The sequence below is a fragment of the Sus scrofa genome, chromosome 15, assembly GCF_000003025.6.
Source record: "Sus scrofa isolate TJ Tabasco breed Duroc chromosome 15, Sscrofa11.1, whole genome shotgun sequence".
NCBI lineage: Eukaryota > Metazoa > Chordata > Mammalia > Artiodactyla > Suidae > Sus > Sus scrofa.
Genome location: NC_010457.5, coordinates 132082100 through 132102479, shown reverse-complemented (window position 1 = coordinate 132102479; position 20380 = coordinate 132082100). Strand labels below are relative to the sequence as shown.

The 20380-nt window shown below is 53.8% G+C and overlaps 1 protein-coding gene across 7 annotated transcripts in view; it reads right to left on the bottom strand.

Annotated features, from left to right (window-relative positions):
* ARMC9 (armadillo repeat containing 9) overlaps positions 1132-20380 on the bottom strand; it is a 172707-nt gene continuing 153458 nt past the window's right edge. The window contains exons 21-24 of one of the 7 annotated variants that reach the window (XM_021074827.1): positions 15556-15692; positions 10786-10915; positions 3360-3529; positions 1132-2934 (exon numbers count right to left, since the gene is read on the bottom strand). In XM_021074827.1, the coding sequence (XP_020930486.1) occupies positions 2882-2934; positions 3360-3529; positions 10786-10915; positions 15556-15692 (490 nt within the window). In that variant the 3' untranslated portion in view covers positions 1132-2881. Of the gene's footprint in view, positions 3530-10785; positions 10916-15555; positions 15693-20380 lie in introns of all 7 variants that reach the window. The other 6 variants (XM_021074826.1, XM_021074824.1, XM_021074825.1 and 3 more) reach the window with 6 other exon arrangements.

Genomic DNA, 20380 nt, shown 5'->3' with positions numbered 1-20380 from the left:
GCCTGTTTGTTTTTATCCCAAATGGCCAGACATTTACAAATCAGACTTGCGCTCACGCACAGGCTTGAGGCAGAAAGAGAGGTCAGCCTTGCATCGGGGGACAGTGCGTGTCAACCTTGAGCTGCCCACTCCTTCTGGATTCTGGAGCTGGGGCGGCGCCCTCGCCAAGGCAGGGAAAGGCTGTGCCAGGCAGCGGCATCTGAGGAATCCGAAGGGAGTGGGTTTGCGGGAGAGAATGGGAGAGGTTTTCCCATGATGCTCCTCCGTGGTCCACCTGCAAACACTCTCTGCCTTTTCAAGGTTTCTCCACTGAGCGCTTGCATTGCAGGGACCTGCTGTCTCCCTTCCTGTTTGTCCACAGCAGCAGCTCTGAGAGAAGCGTCTGTGCTCTCTTTATTCCTGCAGCGATCAAGTCAGGAGTGCAGAGGCCGGGAGGCTGACATCCCCAAGAAGGCGAGGCAGTGTCCTGCACGGCCTTCCTCCCCAGGGACAGAGAGAGGCTCACACATTTCCAGAGACTCAAGATGGGCCAGTCACACGACCACAGAGTCCTGACGTGCCCAGCCTTGCACCAGCGCCAAGAACTCTTCGAGATGAACCCAGGGTCCCGGCCCAGGTTGGGCTGCTGGCCATCTCAGGGGTACCCTGGCCTCTCGTCTGCTTCCATGTTCTTCTGTTTCCCTCCTCTGCCTGCTCCCCTAGGAGCCAGAAGGCCGCTGAAGAACGCAGTACTGCGGGTCCCGTCGTGGCTCAGTGGTGACGAAGCCAACTAATATCCATGAGGACGAAGGTTCGATCTCTGGCCTCGCTCAGTGTGCTAAGGATCTGGTGTCGCCGTGAGCTGTGGCAAGATGCGGCTTGGATCCCGAGTTGCTGTGGCTGTGGCGCAGGCTGGCAACTGCAGCTCCAATTCAACCCCTAGCCTGGGAACTTCCATATGCTGCAGGTTTGGCACTAAAAAGCAAAATAACATCCCCCTCCCAAAAAAAAAAACCCACCCACAACGCAATACTTAGTTGTTGTTTATGTCCAGTGGGACCACAAAGGTGTCTCCACTGATAGGCATGGCCAGGACAGAGGGACTGCCCGGGGGACAGCATGTGATTTTATTCACACACACACACAAAACCATCTAAATACTGAGAATTTTATTTCAAAGTTTCCATTTCAGGAGAGGTCAGACTCTGCTCCCTGCAGGGGGAACACTGCTGGCGCCACAGGTGCAGTTTCTCCCTCTGCCCTGAGACTCAGGGACTGATGTCACCCTCGTCAAGGAACACAGGCCTCCCCCAGCGGGAACCGGTCACGCTGCCAGTGGCACTGTTTTCTTCGCTTATAGTCTTGAGGGAGGGAGGGCAATGGCTCTAAGCTGGTCAACCCTCCGAGCCCTTCAAACGGGTGCAGAAGCACAGGGCTGTTTTGAAACAGCCGGCTTCCCAGCCATCGAGGGGAGCCTACTCTATTTTTAGAAGATTTTAAAAGAGGAGAAAAATATCAAGTCCACTGCTCAGGCCGCCGGCCTGGGAATGAGTGTCCCTTATTCTAAATTCCTTCCGTTTCCATGTGGTTGGTCCGGGTGAGGAGGGTTGCTTTCCCCTGAGGCCAACGTCCTGTCTCACCTGGGCTCTGCCTCACCAGCTGCCGAGATGGACGGAGAAGGATGGAGATGGTTGGCCCCGGGGGTCTGGCTCGGCTGCCCCCCACAGCGGGGCCGGGGGGGACAGGAAGGATCGTGGCCGGACTCAGGGTCACCGGGCTGCGGTGGGGCTGCTCCTGGACCCCTGGAGGGCTGTCCTCTTCAAGCCACCTTGCGGCTTGTAGATAGCTGGCCCTTCACAGTGGTCACCTGCAGCTGCTGCTGGCTGGCCGGGGGCAGGAAGCTGGCTGGTCGTGGGGCGAGGGGACGGTGACACTGGGGAGGGAATGCATCCTCACTTCTTGGGACACTGGCTGCCTGGAGGAGAAGAACCGAGCAAGCTGCCAGCACCAGGGCGGTCTCGGCACAGAGCCCCTCTGTCCCACACAAGCCCTCCTTTCAACAGGCTCTGTGCAAACAGAGCACAGAGAAGCTCCTTGGGTCACCTGCTCTGCGGCCAGGGCCTGACTGCGGTGCCCAAGCTTCTTCCTGCTTGGTGTGGGCACACAGAAGCTTTGCTGGCAGCGGCCCCCTGTGTCTGTGGGGACCCAGGGATGGGATCTGCTGCCACCCAGCCCGGGGCGTGGCCGGCTCATCACCCCCGGGTGCTGTTCCTGTGGGTATTTGAGCCGGACGCCGGGTGGGATGGGGAGGCCTGCGGGCTCTCTCCTGGCCAAGCTCTCCCCGAGTCTGCGGGTGTTTCCTCTGGACCCTCGACCTGCGCTGCGGGCGGGGAGATGGAGGCTCCGCTGTATGATTCCCAGCAGAGGCGCTGAGAGCAGAGGGAGGGCCCCCTGGCTTCCCAGCCTTGGCCCATTACCCACACTTCCAGCTCAGGGGCCCTGCCAGGAAGGGGGGGGGTGGCAGGCCATTGGCCTGCGTGTATCCTGAGTGTGACTGACTTTGTGACACTTGACATTTTCTTTTTTTTTTTGGTCTTTTGTCCTTTTAGGGCTGCACCATGGCATATGGAAGTTCCCAGGCTAGGGGTCTAATCAGAACTACAACTGCCGGCCTACACCATAGCCACAGCCACGCCAGATCTGAGCTGTGTCTGTGGCCTACATCATAGCTCACGGCAACGCCAGATCCTTAACCCACTGAGCGAGGCCAGGGATCGAACCCGCAACACTCATGGTTCCTAGTCGGATTCATTTCTGCTGCACCACCACGGGAACTCCAACGACACTTGGCATTCTTTTGTCTGGTTTCTCTTTTTTTTCCCCTTAGTTTTAGGAAAGCCCTTTAGAAAGATCCTGGCTCAGCTGGGGAGTGGAGGAGGTTGGTCAAATGGCCAACTGGGAGGGGACAGAGAAGCGGTCTTTACAGCAAACAGAAGGGGCAGAGGGCGGCCCCAAGGACACAGTGGGGCCCTTTGGGTCCCACCCACCCCCGATCCCTCTGCCAAGTCTGTGCTCCCGTGTGATTTCAAGGCTGCCAAGAGCAGGCAGGTCTGGGTTTCAGGGCTGACCATGCGAGCCCCACGCAGGGGGGGGTCTCATCTCTGAGCGGCCCTGCCGAGGGTGTCTCTATGACCCCTGAGGCCAAGGGCAATTTCATTAACAGAAAGTTTCAGGAAGAACCAGTTCCTGGGGCAAAGAGAGCTGCTGGCCAGGGCCCTGGTCCCGCGGGAGGGAAGCCAGGCCTTTCCGCTCTGTCTGGTGGGATGGGAGGAGTGGGAACAGGCTAGAGAAGCGGGGCCCTTCCCTCCAGGCTGACTTACTCTGCAGGCTCCTTGTGGAGGAGGCTGTGGAGCCCGGGCGGCTGACCTGCTGGGAGCCACACGAGAACTGCGGGGACAGCGCCGATGCCCGGGCCTTGGGTGGGTTCAGGTCCAGGATCTCCGGGGTGCGGGGGGCCCGGGGCTTGTAGGGGAAGCCTGATGTAAATTCCCTGGAATGAAATGTGCAAAATCAAGAGTCACTGGAGGAAGAAAGGTGCCTGCTTCAGAGCACTAACAGATGCCAGGCAGGCGCTGTCCTGGGCCTGGGGTGGGGCGGGGGCAGGGCACCCAGGGGCATAAATCCCTGCCCCATGGAGCGCAGTCTAGGGGAGGAGGGAGATGATGAAAGAGGAATAAATGCTCAGGGGGAGATGAAGCAAGGAACGAGGGGGAGCATTAAAGTGTTGGATTGAATAGTCAGGAAAGCTGGGGCTGGCAAAGTAACGGTTCCCAGTTGGGTCCACCTCTTACCCCCGGAACCTCACATGACAAAGGGGGATTAAGGCTGCAGATCCAAGGTTATCCTGGATCACTGGGGTGGGCCCAAGGCCCTTAAAAGTGGGGGAGAGGAATTCCTGTCATGGCTCAGTGGTTAACGAATCCGACGAGGAACCATGAGGTTGAGGGTTCGATCCCTGGCCTTGCTCAGTGGGTTAAGGATCTGGCGTTGCTGTGAGCTGTGGTGTAGGTTGCAGATGTGGCTCAGATCTGGTGTTGCTGTGGCTCTGGCGTAGGCCAGCAGCTAGAGCTCCGAATAGACCCCAGCCTGGGAACTTCCATATGCTCAGGGTTTGGCCCTAGAAAAGACAAAAAAAAAAAAAAAAAAAAAAAAAGTGGGGGAGAGAGGCAGGAGTCAGAGAAATGGCTGTGGAAGAAAGGCAGAGACACATGGCTGCTGGCTTTGCAGGTGGAGGAAGGCGCCAGCAGCCAGGGAGGCCATGAGCAGCCAGAAAGGAAGGAAAAGCAATTCTTCCCTAGACTTCCAAAAAGTAAGCTGTGCTGCAGGCATCTTGATTCCAGTGCAGTGAGACCCGCATAGGACTGCTAACCTACAGGACTCTAAGATAACAAATCTTGTTTGTTCATGCCACTAAGTTGGTGCTGATTATCACAGTGGCAATTGGAAACTGATTTTAGCTGGGGTAGTCCGGGAAGGCATCACTGAGAAGGTGACATCTAGCCCCCAAACAATCCTGTGAGGCAGCCATTATGACCCCATTCTTCAGATGGCAAAACTGAGGCTCCAGGTTTGTACACTTTTCCAAGGTCACATCCATAACAAGCAGGCAGGGAGGCCAAGCTTTGAACCCCGTGGCATCTTAGAGCCAGCTGTTCTGCAGCCGCCCGCAGGACCCCAGCCTAAAGCACCAGCCTCACAGACACAGGAGGCCAGGCCCTGGAGCCAGCTCCTCCAGCGCTGCAGCCACCACAGCCGCCACAGCCACAGCAGCTGGGGGTGGGGATGTGATTCCGCGTCCAGCCCGACTGTCACAGAGCCACAGACTTGCTCAACCCTGATTCTGGGGCCTTTGCTATCCATGTGCCCATTTTCCTGACAATCACTCTGAAGCCTGGGCTGTCACCCAGGGTTGTGGTGACCCTTGAACGAGCTGCTGTAAGTGCCAGCTCAGCCCCAGGCAGGCAGGAGGTGCCCAGCAGACACTGTGAACTCGGCAAGTGAGGTCCCCCTGCCACACCTCCAGGACAGGGAGATGCTCACCCACTGCAGGGCTCCCCGGTGGGCAGTGGGAGTGTGTGTGTGGGTGGGGGGGAGTTGCTAGGGGATGAAGCTGGGACTGCGGGAAGTGTGGGATCTGGTGGCGGGGGGGGGGGGGGCCCAGACGCTCAGTCCTGCGCTGCTGCTCTCTAGCTGGTGACTGAGAGTGAGCAAGTTTGCTGACATTCTGGAAGCCTCGTTTCCCCACCTGTAAAGTGTTTTCTCTAGGACAGCTCTGAAGATTCAGTGAGCTTGTGCCTGGGCCCGGCTGTGGAAAGTCCCTGTAAATGGGTTACGGGGACTTGGGAGGAAGCGGCATAGGTTTTAGGATTCATTTCTATATTTCTACATATGCCTTCCCCCTTTATAACAACGAGAATCTGTTACTTGGTCTATTTCTTATTTTTTTTCCTTTTGTAGGGCCTCACCTGCAGCATATGAAGATTCCCAGGCTAGGGGTCGAATTGGAGCCTACCCCACGGCCACAGCAATGCCAGATCTGAGCCCCGTCTGCAACCTACACCACAGCTCACTGGGCAAGGTTGGGATCGAACCTGAAACCTCAGGATGACTAGTCGGATTCGTCTCTGCTGCGCCACAACGGGAACTCCTAATTTTGATATTTTTATCAGTGATATTAGTTATTTTTAAACTTTGGTAAATACATATAACATAAAAATTACCATCTTTATTTTTTTTTTTCAATGCCCACACTCATGGCATATGGAATTAGGGACTGAACCCGAGCCACAGCTGCAACCCATGCTGTAGCTGTGGCAATGCTGCTCTAACCTACTGTGCTGGGCTAGGGATTGAACCTACACCTCTGCAGTGACCCGAGCTGCTGCAGGCAGGTTCTTAACCTACTGTGCCACAGCAGGAACTCCCATCTTGATGGTTTTCTTTTTGCTTTTAGGGGCCGCACATGCGGCATATGGAAATTCCCACACTAGGGGTCAAATTGGAGCTGTAGCCTCCGGCCTACACCACAGCTACAGCAACACCAAATCCAAGCCGTGTCTGTGACCTACACCACAGCTCACAGCAATGCTGGAGCCTTCACCCATGGAGTGAGGCCAGGGATTGAACCTGAGACCTTGTGGATACTAGTTGGGTTCGTTACGAGTGAGCCATGACGGGGACTCCTTGACTGTTTTTTGTTTTTTGTTTTTTTGTCTTTTTGCCTTTTCTAGGGCCACACCCATGGCATATGGAGGTTCCCAGGTTAGGGGTCTAATCGGAGCTGTAGCCGCCGGCCAATGCCAGAGCCACAGCAATGTAGGATCTGAGCCTCATCTGTAAACTACACCACAGCTCATGGCAATGCCAAATCCTTAACCCACTGAGCAAGGCCAGGGATTGAACCCGCAACCTCATGGTTCCTAGTTGGATCCGTTAACCACTGCTCCACAACAGGAACTTCCTTGACTGTTTGTAAATGTAGCCCCACGACACTTTAAGAAGGAACAACTGAGAGATGCTGGTAAAACCACTTAGGTGAACATTGGAGTTATTTCTGGCAGTGGCAGTGGCAGTGGCAGAGGGTCAGACTTGGGTTACCTGGGGATGTCCCATCACGGGGCCATGGGACAGGGCACCCGGATTTGAAGCAGCTAGCTGTACAGGCCCAGGAAGGCTGGCCCAATTCACCCCATGGGGCTTTAGAGCCCACGGGCAGCAAGGTCAAATTGCAGGGTCAGGGGCAGCCGAGGGGAGCTGGCAGGAAGTGGAGGGAGAGGTCTGGGCAGCGGGGCGGGAAGCTATAACCTCCCAAGACAGGGAAACCAGAATGGGCCACACCCTTTTGGAGAGCACTTAGCAATGTGTATAAAAATTGTTACGTGGAGTTCCCGTCGTGGCGCAGTGGTTAACGAATCCGACTAGGAACCATGAGGTTGCAGGTTCAATCCCTGCCCTTGCTCAGTGGGTTAACGATCCGGCGTTGCCCTGAGCTGTGGTGTAGTCACAGACGCGGCTCGGATCCCACCTTGCTGTGGCTGTGGTGTGGGCCAGTGGCTACAGCTCCGATTGGACCTCTAGCCTGGGAACCTCCATATGCCTCGGAAAGCAGCCCTAGAAAAGGCAAAAAGACCAAAAAAAAAAAAAAAAAAAAATTTGTTGTGCAGGTTAATTTTATGTGTCAACATTGTGGGGCCATGGCACCCAGGTATTTGATCAAATATTTTTCTGGGTATTTCTGTACGAGTATTTTTGGATGAGACTAACACTTAAATAGGAGGGCTTTGGCGTTCCCGTCGTGGCTCAGCAGAAACGAATCTGACGCGCATCCATGAGGATGCAGGTTCGATCCCTGGCCTTGCGCAGTGGGTTAAGGATCCGGCCTTGCCGCAATATAGGGTATAGGTCGCAGATGCGGCTCAGATCCTGCGTTGCTGTGGCTGTGGTGTAGGCCGGCTGCTACAGCTCCGATTTAACCCCTAGCCTGAGAATCTCCACATGCCATGGGTGTGGCCCTAAAAAGACAAATAAAGAACTAAATCGATGGGGTTTGAGTAAAGCAGACAGCCCTCCAGAATCTGGGTGGGCCTTATCTGATCCCTTGGGGATTTTGGACTTTCCATGTCTCTACAATCACACGAGCCAACTCCTTAAGATAAATCTTTCTGTGTGCACACTCCCCGTTAGTTCTGTTTCTCTGGAAGGCCCTGCCTCATACACCTTTGCGAGCCAGCCTCCTAGGACATGGCCCTGTTTGGCCAGGGTAGTGCGGCCGCTGGGAAAAGAGCACTTTCAGACAGAGGCTCCCTCTGGCTGGCTCCTCCCTCCAGCACTGGAGAAAGTGGCCCTTGGCAGACACCAGGGAGCCACCCTTTGGCTTGGCAGCGCCTCCCTTCCCCTCCTCTGCCCCAAGAAGTTCTCCAAACCACCTTAGGGGCTGCAGGAGGTGGCGGTGTTGACTGAGGGTGCTGGCTGCTGCCACTCAACTCTACAGGCGTGATGACACCAGAGCCCCCGGGAAAGGACACTGTGGGAGGCAGGGATGGATGGCAGTTGGCGGGGGTCAGCTTGGCCCCCGAGAGGCCCCTGAGCCCCACCCCCAATGGGGAGCCAGCAGTCTGGACCCAGCCAGGAGCCAGAGCCAGCAAATGGTGATGGTTTGGCAGGAGAGGGGGCCAGAGGAGGGCAGAGGAGAAAGAGCACAGGGATGGCAGGCCTCAGAAAAATGCAATTTGCTACAGGAGCGCCTGGTGCTGGGTCCTCGAAAAAGATCAACTTCAATATATTGGTACATTGGGAGGTGCCCTGCAGGCTAGGCGATTATTTATTAGAGAGGTTGGGCTGCTTATATTGTCTCTGCTCATCAACAGGAACATTGTGTCGGAAGGCAGTAGCCATCAAAGGCTTTTGGAGATAATCTTTCCTTGGGTTTGGAATGCTGCTGAGTCATCATCCCGCAGCTGAGCATCCCCACGGCAGAGGGGCCCGTGTCTCTTCAGGTGTCCGGAGAGAGACACACGGTCCGAAGACGGTACAAAGGAAGGCCCGGGGGGTTTCCCCGGGTGGACTCTGCTCATCAGGGTTCATAACCCGCTCTCGGTCAAGGCCAGAGCGGGGTGGTGGGCTGGGGAGAGAGCAGGCCAGGTGAAGGCAAATTTGAAAAACTCAGCAACAGTTCCCGTGTGTGAGCTACCCTCACAGTCCTGGCCTCCTGGTTCTGAGCCTGGAGTTTCCTTTATCTAAACGCACCGTATGTATTGTCATGAGCTGTCTTATGTGAGCTGGGAAAGACACACATGTAGACATATGTAAAATCTCTTTCTGGGGTTCCCGTTGTGGTGCAGTGGAAACGAATCTGACTGGTATCCACGAGGATGCAGGTTTGACCCGCTTAGCGAGGCCAGGGATCTGGCGCTGCTGTGGCTGTGGTGTAGGCCGGCAGCTGGAGCTCCGATTCGACCCCTAGCCTGGGAACCTCCATGTGCTGTAAGTGCAGCCCTAAAAAGCAGAAAAAAACAAAACAAAATGAAAAAACACCTCTTTCCTCCTTTTTTTAAAAAATTTTTCTTTTTAAGACTTCTTATTTTTTTAAAAAAAGCCACAATACTTGTGTCTAGACAGAACCTTAGACACTGTTTGCTTCTGATCCTGGCCTGGGATTTTCTAGGAGAGCACTGTGGCTCTTCTTGGGATAAATGCTTTTTTTGGTTGTTTTTTTAAAAGTGATTTTCATAGCCTGGTTTACAGCTACTCGGAGCTAAGGATTCTAAAAAGCAGAAAGAAAAAAGCAACGGACAACTTGGCTGTCGGGAGGCTGTGGGATGGGGGCGGGGGGTGGCGGGGCGCTGAAGTTTTATACTCCCCGGATTCCAGGAAGGCAATTTCACAGCCAGACCAGTTGCTGGAAACCGCTGGAGCTGCAATTATCTTCAAACCACCTCCAAGTCTAAGCACTAAAGGCTACCATCCCTGTCTACTGTGTACCCACTTCCGCAGCCTCCCTCTGCAAGCCAGGGCCCATCCAGCCAACTCATCTTCCGGGACCAGGGGTCCCCCCCCCCAGAGACGGACAGAGAGGCTGGGGGAAGGCGAGGGACAAACAGCCCCGATCAAGCAGGCCGAGAGCCACGCTCTCCTTCCTCCTCCTGATTTTTCTCCAACGCCCATTCTCAGCGCTGGCTCTGGGCAGGCGTGGGAACAGAGGGACAAACACCCCACACGGGGCCCCTGTCTTTGAGGACCGTGGGAGACAGTCATGGAGCATGTGACCACGCCGTGGGCTCTGTGCCCCTGCGAGGGGACGTGCTGTGTGACTGGACCTTGGGGTCAGGCAGGAGGAAGGCCTGGAGCGGCTGGGTGAGGAGCAGGTGGCGGTGGGGAAGGGCTGGCAGGTAGGAGGCCCGGGGCCAGGGGGTGGGGGTGGAGGTGGACAACGGGGCTCTTGCCTTTCCCTTCTTTCCATCCTCCTCCTCCTCAAAAGACACCCCCCCCCAACTTCAAATGAGAGTTGACGGAGTTCTCGTCGTGGTGTAGTGGAAACAGATCCAACTAGGAACCATGAGGTTTGGGGTTCGATTCCTGGCCTCGCTCCGTGGGTTAAGGATCTGGCGTTGCCATGAGCTGTGGTGTGGGTTGCAGGTGTGGCTCGGATCTGGCGTTGCTGTGGCTGTGGTGTAGGCCAGCGGCTGTAGCTCTGATTAGACTCCTAGCCTGGGAACCTCCATATGCCACGGGTGTGGCCTTAAAAAAAAAAAATGACCTTTCTAGACTCTAAAGAATCACTGGTAACCCCTCAAGCGCCAGTTTGTGCTCATTAGGTAGAGGAAGAGAAAACATCTTTTTTGGGGGGGGGGGTCCAATTTCTGTTTTCAGAAAATGATACGGGAGCCAAACCATTTCACTAACCTCGTTCTTCATTGTTCTTCCCGCCACGCCACCTTCTCCAAAAGCAGATGGCTAAGGTAGGACATGGCCCTGGAGTCACCCTGAGTCGCATACACGCTCACTGGGCAGTTCTTAAAACTAGCCCCTCGGGCAAGTTTCTAAGTTTTCTCTCCTCCTGGTCTGACAACCAATGATTCTCAGGAGGCAGGGCCCTCCTCCTGGGCTCTGAGGTTCTCAGGTGTGGGGGCCACACTCCCCCGGGGCATCTCAGAACCGCACTTGGAGCACCCGCGAAATGCTCCTTTGCTTCCGTGGTTGGAGGCCGGGCCTCACAGGAACCATCCCGGCCCCACTCCCCCTCCCTACCTGGTGGTCTCGCCACTGTCCAGGGCCCGGGGCAGCTCCCTCGGCTGGCTCGGGGACCCTGCTGGGGGCAGGCGAGCCTCTCCCTGACGTCCTGCTGGCAACCACTCTCCAGGCTTGGCATCGACGGCGGCTGGGGAGGAGGAGAGAGAGCTCCGTTGACTTCTGCTCTGGAAGCCCTTTGAGGATGCTCTGGACGGGGCTGGGCCGTGAAGCCAAGAAAAGCACACAACCCAGGCCAGGCCCTGACGGCTCCCCGGCGCCTATGGACGGGGACTTGTTTACTTGTGCAGCTTTTGGGACCTTGCCAGACGGGCACTGAATGCACTCATCACCTGAGGGGGCAATGGGCATGCGCTGGCAGGAGCACGCGCAGCGCAGGAAGCGGAGACCACGGTCCCTGCTGCCCTCCGTGCCCCCACGCCACCCCCCAGGGAAAAACCAACACAACCCAGACTCGTGATCTGGGCCCCGGCTCAGCACCGCCACACGGCGCCATAGAGGCACACTGAGAAACTCTTCAAGTTCATCTGAAACTCAAGTTCAAGGTGAGGCTCTCTTCACCCTGAGCTGCCACAGGATCCTTCAGGCCTGAATCCCTCAGTCTTCCACAGGGGCAGAAACATCTCTGATGTCAACGAGCAGGGACAGGTCAGCTGGGTCATCCCGAAGATCTCGGGGGCGACGGGGGTGGTCCCAGGTGACACTGCCGAGAATCCCTCCCAAGGGTCAGGGGACAGGCCTGTTCCGTATTTCAGATGACATGGACCCCTCCTCCTCCAGCCCCGCCTCTCCTCTCCTCGTGCTACCGCAAAAGGGGGTCCAGGTCCCTGTCACAGCGACACTGTGACAGAGTCTGGACACACTGCTTCCTCAATCCAAGCTCCTTGCAGCTCCTTCATTAAAAAAAGAATAAAATAAAGCTGGAGCTCCCATGTGTCTCAGTGGGTTAAGAACCTGATCTAGTATCCCTGAGGATACAGGTGCAATCCCTGGCCTTGCTCAGTGGGTTAAGGATCCCGCATAGCTGTGTTGCTGTGGCTGTGGGATGGGGGGCAGCTGCAGCTCTGTTTTGACCTGCAAATCAGGAACTGCCATATGCCATGGGTTTCATCCTAAAAAGAATAAAAAAGATCTTTCTAGCATCTTTGCAATGTGGCCTCTGCTTTAGCTTAAAGAATCTTCCGTACAGGTTTCCTCAAACCTGCAGTAAAGGGCACAGCTTTGACCTCCAGATAACTGCCTTTCGACCCAAACCAGGACTCAGCTTCTGGTACGGAACCCAATGGCTGTGGCTTTATTTACAATCCACAGGCGACAGACGCCATCCAGAACTGGGACCGGAACAAGAACTTCAGGCTTCTCTGCTCTGCTAGCAGTGGGCAACTGGCCAGCCTGTCTGTGTTCTCTGCTCAATGGGCTGATAATAAGGCCCAGGAGACCAGACTTCAGCGTATAAAACAGCTGAGCAGACCCGCACCCGAGTGCTGGGCCATACACGGAAAATCCCATGAGTTAATGATGTGATAAGACGGAGCCCAGCGGGCGGGCAGGGCAGGCCTCCAGGGTCAGGATCGCTTTCCTGGGCAGGTGATGGAGGGTGGCAGCGGCAAAGCCCCCTGGCAAGAGGAAGGAGGAACCAAGCTGGGCTCTCTGGAGACCCTCTGAGGTCCTCTTGATTCAGTCACCAAGCAGCAGCCAGCCCCCGAGTGTCTCTTGCTGACTTTCAGAGGCCCCCCCATCCCCACCCCCTCAGAAACAGCGCTGCTGGAAGAGCTGGGGGCGGGAGAAGGGCAGCCGTGAGCCCGCACCTGAGGCTTCCGGGGACCAACTACTGTTTCCCTGCCTGGTAATTCATTTCCAACAGGGCTGGCATTTTCCCTCCAGGGCCCATGGACGAGGCATGTGATTTTGATATCTTGGTCTTGGCTGACGGGGAAATGAGAATCAGCTTTCCTCAGGCCAGTACCTTGCGAAATCAGAAATCGCATTCTTGGCTTTTCCTTCTGGGAACTATATCCTTTTGGGTCCTTGGCTTAGAAGCAATGTACCTTCTGGCCCCTCATTCAACTGCTCAAGCAGTTTGAGGATGCCAGTATCCTCATCGTGAGCCACGCCTCAGTGTGGGCAATGCACAGGTGTGAAGGGGCACCTTGAACAAACCCGACATGTGGGCCATGGAGCCGGGGGGGGGGGAGAGAGGGGGTGGCATCGAGGTGTGGGCATTCATTCCTGGCATGAGTGGAGTGAAGGCCAGGAGGCCAGCCTCAGTAGCAAGGGACAAGTGAGGGGACCTGGGGCGAGGCCAGGATGGGAGTGGGGGACGAGGGTGGGCAGGAGCACAGAAGGGACGGGAAAGGCGGGAGACGCAGGACCGGATGGACAGAAGGACCAAGAGGGAGTCAGATGCGCTGTGGCCAGGGAAGGAGTGAAGACAGCGAGGATGAGGACGGCCACGCAGCCCGCTGCTGTCCCCTTCTTCCCTCGACGGTGGCAGCCAGACGCAGCCTCACAAGCAGGCTCAACACAGCATTCCAAGCACATCAGTGGAAGCCTGTGCGCCCGCATCCTCGCGTGGAGGCGGGGTGAGAAGAGGAAGAGAGGGTGGCGGCGGCGGCGGCGGCGAGGCCAGATGGGGTCCATGCATGGGGCAAGGGGTCGGTGCAAGGAAGAAAGAACAGAATCTCCAGCAGAAATGGAAACCACACTCATTAAATGACTTCGGGAAAACCTTTAACCTACCCACTTGGCTTCTCCAAGGGAGAAATTTTGTCTAAAATAATTTTTTTTTTTTTTCAGGGCTGCGCTCAGGGCATATGGAAGTTCCCAGGCTAGGGGCCAAATTGGAGCTGCAACTGCTGGCCTATGTCACAGCCACAGCACAGCTCATGGCAACGCCAGATCCTTAACCCACTGAGCGAGGTCAGGGATCAAACTCCTGTCCTCATGGATACTAATTGGGTTTGCTACTGCTGAGCCACGATGGGAATTCTCCAGAATTTGAAATCATTTTATTTTATTTATTTATTTATTTATTTATTTTTTTGGTCTTTTTGCTATTTCTTGGGCCACTACCTCGGCATATGGATGTTCCCAGGCTAGGGGTCTAATTGGAGCTATAGCCGCTGGCCTAGGCCAGAGCCACAGCAACGCAGGATCCGAGCCGCGTCTGCAACCTACACCACAGCTCACGGCAATACCGGATCGTTAACCCACTGAGCAAGGGCAGGGATCGAACCCGCAACCTCATGGTTGCTAGTTGGATTCGTTAACCACTGCACCACGACAGGAACTCCTGAAATCATTTTAAACTCAAGAGCATTAGGTCAAGTTGGCAAAAATTGTTAGACCACCTAAACCCCCCACCAGGTAGCAGAAACTCTGGATAAATTATTGAGCTGATCATTTCTTAGAGAAGGCATATTAATATTTGTAGCTCTAACAAAAACACCTGTAAAATAACAGATGATCAAAGTTGGCAAAACCTGAAAAACTGCTTATGATCAAGAGACCTTCTCCCCGGGTCACCAAACAGCCAGACTTTCTTCTGGCTCTGTGCCAGGCCTACTGCTTGGAATCAGGGATCAGAAGCGTCTGATACAAAAGCTCACAGATGTTTCTGGAACTGGAATCTGACCTGCTCCTCTGTTGTTTTTCCTATTTGAATGGAGATTAGAGTCTTATTGGACCTGTTCATATCCTTTTAATTTCCTCTTGAAAATTAAAAAAACAAAACAAAACAAAACAACCTTTGCCCATTTCTAACTCAAAGCATATTTTCTTTTTCTGGCATCTAAAAAGTAGATTTTCTCCCCTCATCAATCTCCGGTGAACTCGACTAGATGCTTCAAAATCCCTAGTCGCACATTTCTTTTCTTTTTTTTATTCTTTTTTAAATTTCTTTTTGCCATTTTCTTTCTTTTTGCCATTTTCTCTCATGGCATATGGAGGTTCCCAGGCTAGGGGTCAAATCAGAGCTATAGCCACCAGTCTACGCCAGAGCCACAGCAACACAGGATCTGAGCTGCGTCTGTGACTTACACCACAGCTCATGGCAACTCTGGATCCTTAACCCACTGAGCAAGGCCAGGGATCGAACCCGCAACCTCATGGTTCCTGGTCGGATTCAGGAACTCCACCTAGTCGCACATTTCTGACTCAATCCAGCCTTCTAACATGTGGCTGACCATCGCAGCACCAGAGTTTGGGGGAACTTAAAGCTTGGTCACAGAGTCATAGATCTGTGTCCTTCTGAGATTCCTGCTTCAAAATATCACATTAAACTAAATACAGTTTTTCCCAATCAGAAATCTTGGCCAAATAATAGCTTGTAGACGTGAACACTGGACATAGGGCTCTCACAGAGGTCTGGAGGACAAGCCCAGGGTCAGGTCTAGCTGTGCGATCACAGGCCCTGGGCCTCCATGACACAGGGCAGTGGCTGAGATCGGAGGGCTTCTCTGGAGCAGGTATGAGGCTGTTCTGGGTCTGTAATTGCTGCTGCTTCATAAGATTCTAGGCATCACCTGTCCCAGAGCAGCCCCCAGGTTCAGGGCTGCTCCCCAGTCCCAGAGCTGCTCCCCAGTCTCAGCGCTGCCCTCCCAGTTTCAGAGCTGCTCCCAAGTCTTGGAGCTGCCCTCCAGTCGCAGAGCTGCTCCCTAGTCCCAGCACTGCCCCCAGGTTCAGGGCTGCTCCCCAGTCCCAGAGCTGCCCACAGTCTCGGATTTGCCCACAGTCCCAGGGCTGCCCCCCACATGCTGCCAGTGTTCTTACATGAAGAGGAAATGCAAGGCTCAGAAGCACCAGGCTTGCCCCCCTTGCAGACAGGAAGGTGGGCGTTTGGCAGGGATGGGAGGCAGCCATTTCTGGCGTGTTGCACCGTCTGAGAAGGGATGGGACGGTCTTCCAGCCTGGAGGAGAAAACAGAAAGCAGCAATAAATACGGGTAGTTAGGAGATATTTGATTGCTGGCTACTGCGTAGCATTGCAAATACAGGAAACAGAAGCACCTTAAAGTCTTTTGTTTAACAAATATTGACAGACATTAAATCTCTGTAAGAGGAGTCTCCGTCATGGCACAGAGGAGACGAATGCGACTAGGAACCATGAGGTTGAGGGTTTGATCCCTGGTCTCTCTCAGTGGGTTGAGGATCTGGTGTTGCCGTGAGCTGTTGTGTAGGTTGCAGATGCGGCTCGGATCCCGTGTTGCTGTGGCTCTGGCGTAGGCCTGCGGCTACAGCTCCACTTCGATCCCTAGCCTGGGAACCTCCCTATGCTGTGGGTGCGGCCCTAAAAAGACAAAAAAAAAAAAAAAAAAAAAAAAAATCTGTGAGAAACAAGGACGTGTCCTTACGTCACTCGTGTTAGCTCTTGTGCATTTACGGTGAAATACGGTTTATTATGTTTCCAAAACACACAACTGCATCTTTTGGCTTTGGGTGACATGGGAGCATAACACTTCAACCACAGAGTTTCAAGGACCAGTCTTCTGGGTTTTCCTCCAAGGATGAAGCAGATTAGCCAAGGGATGAATTCAATCCGAAAAGACATGTCACGTCAGCTGTGACAACAGGCAGAACAAGACGTGCGTACTCTCTGGTGTGCTACCTAATGGTGTGCACAGGGCCTGATGCTGGCCCCTGGGTCGGTGGAGACCCCTCCATCCAGCAGACACGCATCAGGAGCCTGCGGGAGACAGGGGGTCTGGGTGAGAGCATCACAGACAGCAGACAGGATGTGGGGTGGCACCTTGGGTCAGCCTGCACCCCAAGGAAAGTTCTTCAGCGAGCCCACAGAAGTAGGGCACTCACTCCCCTTCAACAAGGGGACATGAGCCACCAACTCCAGCAAGGGCTTGGTGGGGACACACCATGGCAGCATGCACCAGGCCTGCCTACGGTTGGGCCCCATGAAAAGGCTGTTCTCGAATGTCAATTCCAGTAGCAAAGACAGCCAGACACTTAAATGCCCTGTGAGGCAGGAAAGAAAGCCTGTGTGTGTGTGACCCAGCCAATCCTAAACCCTCGAATTTGCAAAAGAAGGAAGGTTTCCTGGCAGAGGTAGCTCCACCAGCAAGGTGAAGAGACCAAAAAAAAAAAAGCATATACTTATGCTGTATTGTCATAGAAAGGTTTAAGGCACCATTAAAAAAAAAAAAGCAGGCTGAAGGGTACAGGGTGTTCTGGGGAGTTTGGGGCTTTGAGGACCAAGGCTTGGGGGGCAGCCAGGGTTTGATTAGATTCAGTCCCTAAGAGAAACAGGAGTCGCAGAAATGAGACTCCATGACGACGTGCTAGAAAGATCACTGGGTTGTGGAGGGCGGACCGGGGCAAGAACGGTCAGGAGGCTTTGCTCAGCTCGGGAGAAAGAGGTGGCTCAGGAGGGCAGAGAGGAAGGACCAGAGCCAGGAAAGCAGGTGGGAGGGGGGGCTGGGTGGCCCTCGGGATGGGATCCTGGCGCGTGTCTCTTGGGGTATAAATGCCATTCGCTGAAGCAGGGGGCTCAGCAGAGGGTGTTCATACAGGAAATGCTGCCTTGGGGGTGCTGGAGGGACACGGCTGGCACCAGGGGCGTGGGGGCGAGTCCGGGCCGAAGTGAAATATCTAGGTGTCAGCTGAGCATACTGGGAACCAGAGAACCAGCAAGATGGGAGGGGGAGCTTCCAAGGCCTGCAGAACTCAGCAGGGCAGGAGGGAGAGGCTGCGAGTCGGGGACTGGCCCACAGTGGCTGAGGGACGGAGGTGGGAGAGTGACCAGGCGTGGGGTCAGCAAGAGCAACTGCGACAGATGCCGAGGGTCCTACAGGGTCAGAAACTAGGAGGTCACCCATGTGACAGCATCACTCACTGAAGACACCTCCAGGTCACGTGGGCTGCAAGGGGACAGGAGGATGGGGCAGGGAAGCAGCCAGAGGGCCAGAGGGCGAGGGAGCCCAGGAGACAGGAGCCTGGTGAAGATGGAGCGAAAAAGGTGCTGAATGAAGGAGTGGAGTTTGGGCGGTGATGGGTGAGTGGCCGGGCAGAGAGGAGATGCTGGGGTGGGGGCACCTACACTGCACAGGGGCGACTGTGGTCCTTATTTTCAAGCTTTCTTTTTTCTTTTTCTTTCCTTTTTTTTTTTTTTTTTTCTTTTCAGGGCTGCACCTGCAGCATATAGACGTTCCCAGGCTAGGGGCTGAATTGGAGCTGCAGCTGCCAGCCTATGCCACGGCCACAGCCACACCAATAGGGGATCTGACCCATGGTCTGTGACCTACATTACAGCTCACAGCAGTGCTGGATCCTTAACCCACTGAGCGAGGCCAGGGATTTTTTGATTTTTTTTTTTTTTTTTTTTGTCTTTTTGCTATTTCTTTGGGCCACTCCCGCGGCATATGGAGGTTCCCAGGCTAGGGGTTGAATTGGAGCTGTAGCCACCGGCCTACACCAGAGCCACAGCAACGCGGGATCCGAGCCACGTCTGCAACCTACACCACAGTTCACGGCAACGCCGGATCGTTAACCCACTTAGCAAGGCCAGGGACCGAACCCGCACCCTCATGGTTCCTAGTCAGATGCGTTAACCACTGCGCCACGACGGGAACTCCGGGATTTTTTGATTTTAAGACCAGTGGTTATCATAGAACAATACAGAATGTCCTGCCCTCCTGAACCCCTATTAACATTGGCTACTTTTCACTCTTTTTAAAATTCAAATATAAACATAACAAAACAACTTGGGGAGTTCCCCTTGTGGCTCAGCAGGTTAAGAACACGGTGTCCACAAGAATTCGGGTTCGATCCCTGGCCTTGCTCAGTGGGTTAAGGATCGGGCATTGCCGCAAGCTGCAGCTGGGATGTGGTGTTGCCATGGCCGTGGTGTAGGTGGTAGCTGCAGCTCTCCTTCGACCCACTAGACCAGGAAGTCTCATGTGCCACAGGTGCAGCAGTAAAAAGAAAAAAAATTCATACTTTAAAACAAACAAACAACAACAACAACTTGGGATCACCATATGTGGCCTGCAGGCTAGATCCACACTATTTTATAATTTGCTCTTTCACTTAGCTATGTTTCGAGAGGCTCTTCTTATGGGTTAAATATTCTTCTGAAACATTATTTTCAACACTATTTTGTGCGGCTATATAATTTAGCCAGCCTCCTACTTTGGACATTTAGATTATTTCTCATTTTATTTTTTAAAAATAAATAAATGTATTTATTTATTTTGCTTTCTAGGGCCACACCTGCAACATATGGAAGTTCCCAGGCTAGGGGTTGAATTGGAGCTGCAGCTGCTGGCCTCCACCACAGCCACAGCAAGGCCGGATCCTTAACCCACTGGGCGAGGCCTGGGATTGAACCAAGTCCTCATGGATCTAGTTGGGTTTGTTACCGCTGAGCCACAATGGGAACTCCCTATTTCTCATTTTATAAGTAATGCTTCAAAAAAATACCGTCATCTATCTATCTATCTATCTATCTATCTGCCAGTATCTGATTACTTCTCAGCATTACAGCCTAGGAGAGGGAGCAGTGACTGCAAAAGTGCCAGCGTCTGGAACGCGTGTCATGCCTGTGGTCAGTGTCCCCAAGATTACGGAGATTCTTGATTTACCTACACTCCTGGCAATGCTGGATTATCAGAGGGGGCTGGTTGCACGTGGAGATGTAGAAACTTTTTTATTTTAAGCGGCTGACCTGAAGATCCCGAATGGTCACTTTAGGCTGGCGTGGGGTACCCCAACACTCAGCAGTCACCTGCTTACTGCCTTACAGCCTCTGTCTCTCCCCGTTACTAGGGGCTCACTCTGTGTGCTTCTGAGGGCACGAACCACATTGTTTATTTTTGCACCCCTAGCAATTGGCACACAGAAGCGTTATAAAGTTTGCTGAATTGGCCCGATGCAGGGAGCTGGTGGTGGGACAATTGCTTCATTAGAGTGGGAAAGCCCATCACTTCAGGCAAATGAGGCGCGCTCGTTCCTGGCAGGGACCACTTCCGCAAGTCAGGGGACCACTTGGAATGGAAAAATGTCCTCTTTTTCCTCTTTACACGGTAGAATATTTGACCCAAGAATGAACTTTGCCCATTGGTTAGATCTTATATTTATTATTCTCTTTCCCCTTATCTCTGATGAAATACACTTATGTTATTGTTGGCCTCTCTGTGAAGCTGAGGTTTTCTAAATAATTTTAGAAGTTCCCACTGTGGCTCAGCAGTAACAAATCTGACTAGCATCCATGAAGATGTGGGTTTGATCCCTGGCCTCGCTCAGTGGGTTAAGAATCCAGTGCTGCCGTGAGCTATGGTATAGGCTGCAGACGAGGCTCAGATCTGGAATTGCTGTGGCTGTGGTGTAGGCTGGCATCTACAGCTCTGATTTGCCCCCTAGCCTGGGAACTTCCATATGGCACAGTTGCAGCCCTAAAAAAGACAATATAATAATAATAATATAAAAGTAATTTTTAAAATGGTGATTCAGTGTCCTCTTCCCATCTCAAGCCAGATAAATTGTATTAAGTCCTGTTACTACTTCCACTCAAAAAGATATTATATTTATAGACTGGATTTACTAGTTATTGGCACTTGCTATGTTCTGGATCAAAAAAAAAAATACAA